The sequence below is a fragment of the Olea europaea genome, chromosome 4, assembly GCF_002742605.1.
Source record: "Olea europaea var. sylvestris chromosome 4, O_europaea_v1, whole genome shotgun sequence".
NCBI classification, from domain to species: Eukaryota; Viridiplantae; Streptophyta; class Magnoliopsida; order Lamiales; family Oleaceae; genus Olea; species Olea europaea.
The window spans coordinates 8,857,832-8,864,222 of NC_036240.1; the positions used below are offsets into that span (position 1 = coordinate 8,857,832).

Here is a 6,391-nt window from a genome sequence, read left to right on the forward strand (position 1 = left end):
GACTTACATTGGTTTTTCCCAGTAGATTTGTTGTATTGAAGCACGGTGGAGTAGTCAATTGGTTGAGAGAAAGTCTAAATGCTCGAAAGGAATTTTTTCGAATATATCCCAAAATTTGAATAAATTAGCTAGTTAATTGGTTCAATTGATGAATTGTCCACAGTATTATGGACCTCAATTGGATGTTATAGGGTAGAATTCATCATTTGGAATTCATTTAGTCCATCAATTGATTGATTGCCTGTTCTTGCGAAAACTGTTCGTGACTGTGAAATTTTTTATTCTGGTCATCGACGTGTGGGAGTGGTTTTGATGAATCAAGACCATGGAATCGGTCACCTTGGTAAGGAAAATTGGTTGGCTGTGGTCCTTGACCATGGGTGTTGTCGAAGTGGAAAGAATTTGGATGGAGGCTATGAGTTACTTGTGATTTTGAGGCCAGATTTGGTCCGATTTGGTTGTTGTTTGGGTTGATGTTTGTAATGGATTTGTATAGGTTGAAGAGGAGAATTTATTGGTGGTGGATTCCTGTGGCCATGGTAACCGAAAGTTGGTGTTTTGTAATGGATTTTTAGAGGTTGAAGAGTGGAGTTTTGGCGTTGGTGACACAGTGATGGCTGTAGTGGAATGTTAGTGATGCATCAATGTCCACAGGTGGTGATGATGGTGGTGTATAGGTCACAATTGATTGAGTTTATGTGACCAAAATCTCTTAAATATGTGATATATCAAAATGCATGGGTCACATGTCAAAGTACATAGGTCACAAATTCAAGAGGTTTGGTTACAGACCATTAGACCATATCACAGTCACATGTAACAGAGTACATGTTCAAATGCATAGGTCATAAGTCACGTATTCAAAAAATTTGGTCACAGACCAAAGAGGTTTGTTCACAGGCCATTGAATCAAGGATAAAGAAAGGTGTACACACAGCCTTACATCATCTTCACATGGAGGGAGGCCCACGAATATTTTATTACATATGGGATCCCCTTCATGTGAGGGGGTGTAAGGCTGTGTGTACACCATTGTGTGCACACAGCACAACCCTTGAATCAAATCATAGGTCATTTGTCAAGTGTATAGGTCACAGTCACAGATACAAGAGACTTAGTCACAGATCATTGCTTCAGGCCACATGCCACAGATTCAAGAGATTTAGTCACAGACATATATGTCAAAGTGCATAGGTCAAATGTCACAAATTCAAGAGATTTGATTACATGCCATTGATTAGTCACAGACCATTGGATTAGGTCATAGACATATATGTCAAAATGCATAGGTCAAATGTCACAAATTCAAGAGATTTGATTATATGCCATTGATTTCTCTGACCTCAGTTATCTGAACTGGTCGCAAATTCATTTAACTAGATTTTGACAATGAGAATTGAAGTTATTTGCTTCTGTAAGTATTCTGTAAATTACACAAGTCGATGTTCTCCAATGATCACTATATTTTCCCATCTATCTCTACTATCTGAGCCAAAGATGCTCCTGTTTGCCTCTAAAGAAGTAATCGACGAGTAGATATCGACGATTGGTGCGCAAGGGTGGGTTGGGTAGGTATGGGTTTTGAGGCGGCGATGATCATGTTCGTTGCTGAAGAAGTTATCAGCAGGTTGATGACTACGACTGGTGTGCGAGGATAGGTGGGATAGGTGTGGGTAAATTAATTTAATTTGATAATATTATTATTTAAAATTAAAAATAGAATTAACACTTGACTTTTGTATTTTTAAAATTTAATATTTTGAAATTGATTTGATGAATTCGTAATACCAGACTTATGCTTTTTTCCCATTTAAAACATTACTTATAGGATAAAGATATTTATCCAGGGGCCATGTGGCCCTGAATGTATAGCACGTCCCTTACTTATAAGCATCAGAGAGAAAGAAATAATAAAATTTACGTTTCGTTTGATTATCATTTTTATCAAAATATATTTTTTTCTCTTTTCTTTTTAATTGCACATCCTTTATTAAAATAATAGTATAAGTAAATCAAATTTTTTTATATTTTTTATCCAAACATTTTCCATCAATCTACTATCATAAAATTCATTTTTTTATAAAGACAAGAGTCAAACACTCTCTTTCATAAATATTGTACGCGTTTCCGACGCCCGCTTGTTCCGTATCAACAAGCTATTGGAGCGTGTTCCTCACGCATCCCGTAGCGCGCGGACGGAATCCAGGACATCGGCTACATGCCAACTCGCACATTATAAAATTATTCTCGATATGAAGAACCGCCAACTAGTCTTATATTTTATGCTTCCTGTTTTACCCCTCCCATTTCTGCCGCTTAATCATCTCCAATCTACATCTTTCTCCGTCGTGCAAATCGATTGGATCGACCCAAATTGGGGCTTAAACCCATAGCGATCCACAAAATTCTCTTATAATTCTGTGAAATAGAATTCTCAATTTTTATCCGATCAGACAATTTTGTTGTAGCGGCAGAGATGGGGACTCCAAATAAGAATGAAAACAAGGGCGGTTTCTTTTCCTCCATGACATCGGGCTTTTCGATGTTCAGCAGCGTCATGCATAGATCGGTGAACGGGTATTAATTCCCTTTTTTTTTTTTTTTGTCATACGTTGTTTTTCTGTTTGTATGTGCGCTCGATCATGTTACCAGTGATATTCTCAATTTTACTTGATTAATTATGGTAATTGAAAGATCTAAATTTTGATTTTTGATAGAGCGTGATACATCCATGTGGGAGATTTATCTGCAGTTTGCTTTCTGTTATTTAGTTGATAGACGGTTGCAGGATGCAACTTGCGGAAAGCCACTGATTTATTGTTTAGTTTTCCGAAAGGTTTGCAGAATTAAAAGCTGAAGTTGTGCATTTAAAGATGAGTGTATCTCATGTCCCACTCAGAGAACAAGCGTCAAGGTTCTAAAATATTATGTCATGGCTTTCACATAACTGTGATTGGATTTGATGAATATTCAGATCCCATTGATAATGAAAGTAAAAAATTTCTTCTTTTCCATAGCTTAATCATTTGTCATATATTCTGGCTGCAAATGAAGGAAGCTACGATAAGTTCAAGAATGTACACAGCTTGGGTCAGTGACTAGCCTAAGAATTTATGTGTTTGACTTTGATGATTTCAGTATGTAGGAGCTTAATTCAGCTATTTTACGAAAATCCAAACTCATGTTTGTAACTAAGGATACTGGAGCTCATGATTTTGATAAATTCAATGTCATTACCGGCAGATCATCCTAAAATCAAGAGAGTTTTATGCATAAATCAAGAGTAAGCAGTCTTGCAATTTTTCTTTACGATTATAAAAAAATTTAGATGCAAAAAATAAAAATAAAAATAAAAATGGATATAATGTGCTCGTCTATGAAATTTTTAAGATGGCCATTTATCTTGGTTCTTTAAGTCAAATATCTCTTGTTCTTTTTTTGGTCAGGATTGGCTTGCTTAATGAGAAACTATCCATAGATGCACTTTTTATTACCTAAATTATCTGTTTATTAGTGTCTTGGTTTATTTGCAATAGCCATCAGGCACTTAGCTATATTGACTAACCCAATGATAGGATTCTTCATGTTTTTTCTAAGTTTGATTTGGAATTTTTCTTTATATAAATTTATTATTATTATTATTATTATTATTATTATTATTATTATTATTATTATTATTATTATTATTATTATTATTATTTTGACATTTTACTGGTTGAAATTGATTTTTCATGAAATAATGAACACATAAAAATAAAGGCCTTAAGTGTGCTTTATTTGTTAGTTTGACAATCACTTGCTCCCAACTGGACTGACAGTACAACATACTTGTGCATAAGAATTTGCAAGCTTTTTATTCTTATTTTTTTCTCATCAATGCCTCGTAAATACTACATGTACCGATTTTATTCATCAGTTTCGCTTGGATGAATCGGTGTTACTTTCCTTTTTAATACATTTACCCCCCGAACCTCAATCATTGTTACTTTCCTGATGTCATAACGTCACTGGTTAAGGCTCATTAACATATACCTTTTCTCCCTGCAACTAGATTGCTTGGTTATGAAGGGGTGGAAGTTATAAATCCAGAAGGAGGCAAGGAAGATGCTGAAGAGGAAGCTCTGAGAGGAAGATGGCAACAGGATGTGGGTGCTTGATACTGTATACACTTTCTTTTAGATAATTACGAGGCCACTTTCTTCAATTATTGTTCATGATGTCTCTGGCATATGGGAAAGGGATGCATTTGATATGAATTTCATCCGTACATGTCTTATATTTAAAAGCAATGTCTCAAAAAGTTGAAGTAGCTTGTGATCTTACCCTTTGGAGGTAACCTATTGATTAGTTTGACGGATTGATATTCTGGTGATCGGTTTTTCTAAGCACCCATATAAATACAAAACTTGGTTAAGATTTATCAGTGATGGTCTATGTGGATAAACTTTCATCGAAGTGATAATATGCATTAATCATAGAGCATTATATCTATTAGATTCATAAGCGAAATATTGTCTCGGTAAAAGTGTTTGGATAATGCCGGAAACTATACGAATATTATGTAAATGACAAAAGCACATAGAAGTCAATTGGTAGATGATGGAAGTCAAATGAAATTTGAAAGGGGCATATTGGTCTTCTGGTCTGGTGTCAAAGTCTATATACGTTAACCTATTCCTCTATTGATTTTTATTCTGTGTAACTTTTCTTATCTATGCCTAATTGATGATCCTCTATGCTGTTTTCACATACAAATTAATTATTGCTGTCATTATATGTGTATACTGAATGATCATTTTCTCAAAGGAACGTGATAGTTATTGGAAGATGATGCAAAAATATATTGGTTCTGATATCACATCAATGGTGACGCTACCTGTCCTTATATTTGAGCCAATGACGATGCTTCAAAAAATGGCAGAGGTTTGTGAATCTCTTTGCATATGCTGCTGCCTTAATATCTGATCATTTAAAGCACCTCATTAGTGCTAATTATGCAATGCCTATGGCAGTTAATGGAATATTCGTACCTTTTGGATCAAGCAGATGAATGTGAGGATCCCTACATGCGGTTGGTGTATGCATGTGAGTATTGTTTGATTTAAATATATATTGAGTCAGCACTTCAATGATGGGGAATGATTCTCACGCAAGTTTCTTGATGCAGCGTCGTGGGCAATATCTGTTTATTTTGCCTACCAACGCACTTGGAAGCCTTTCAATCCAATTCTTGGAGAGACTTATGAACTGGTTAACCATGGAGGGATTACATTTATTTCTGAACAAGTGAGTTATTGTTTATTGACACTCTAATTTGTTCTGATAAGGGTCTTTGGATTGTTTATGAGCACTAACGGCTTTTCAGAGATTTATGTTACAAATATAAATGCTTAGAACCACATAACAACATTTGATTTTGAACTTCAAAATATATGCACTCTTAAGTCCTTATAACAACCATGAAAACATTAGGTGCCCTGCTGCTTATATTTGACATGCTTTTAAGCAGTTTAGGTATGTTAAACAAACTGTTAGAGGTTATAATTAAGCACCTCTTTTATCTGAGAGCAGTTTCTTTCCCTCACTATGATTGAATTCTTGTTTCTGAATCGTGATACATTTAACTCGATAAATATATTTATGCAGCTTGTAGCTCTAGATTCCTTTTATTTGCTAATTCAAAGTTTTGTATTTTTAGGTGAGTCATCATCCTCCTATGAGTGCTGGACATGCTGAAAATGAGCATTTCACATATGACGTGACATCTAAGTTAAAAACTAAATTTTTAGGGAACTCTGTTGATGTCTATCCTGTTGGAAGGTAATGACATTCTCATTGCCAATCCTCTGTTGATCTTAATCTTTTCCCCATGTTGAATTTAATTTATTTGCCTCGTGTTGAATTTATAAACAAAATTTATGGTCTAATCAATTTTAATGCAGAACACGTGTGACTCTTAAAAGAGATGGTGTTGTTCTAGATTTAGTTCCACCTCCTACAAAGGTTAACAATTTGATATTTGGACGAACCTGGGTAGATTCACCTGGAGAAATGGTCATGACAAACTTGACCACTGGAGACAAAGTTGTTCTGTATTTTCAACCTTGCGGTTGGTTTGGGTATGTTGCTCCTCATTTCACCTTTCTTTCTTGACTTCCATAGAGATGATTTTTCTACTTCGCTGTCGACAGTCGGAAGAGTAGCTGTGTCTGGTGCTTTTAGTTAGAAGTTCTTTTTGAGACTTCGAATAACCTCCAGATTTTTTCTTGTCATGAGTATGACTGGATATATTTTTATGCAGAAGTTAGCATTAGAGATGCCTCACAGCAAGACTAAGAAATTCTTTTCATTTAAGTTGATTTTGAGCCCTCTTTGCTTGTTCTCTCTCCCT

At 35.2% G+C, this 6,391-nt stretch overlaps 1 protein-coding gene across 1 annotated transcript; it reads left to right on the forward strand.

The window, feature by feature from the left end:
* Positions 1 to 2,258: 2,258 nt before the first annotated feature.
* LOC111393527 (oxysterol-binding protein-related protein 3C-like) lies at positions 2,259 to 6,168 on the forward strand. Its single transcript, XM_023019095.1, has 7 exons — positions 2,259 to 2,577; positions 4,052 to 4,145; positions 4,807 to 4,923; positions 5,013 to 5,085; positions 5,168 to 5,286; positions 5,699 to 5,820; positions 5,943 to 6,168. The coding sequence occupies exons 1-7, from the start codon at positions 2,477 to 2,479 to the stop codon at positions 6,151 to 6,153; spliced, it is 837 nt and encodes a 278-aa protein (XP_022874863.1). The 5' UTR covers positions 2,259 to 2,476; the 3' UTR covers positions 6,154 to 6,168.
* Positions 6,169 to 6,391: the final 223 nt, after the last annotated feature.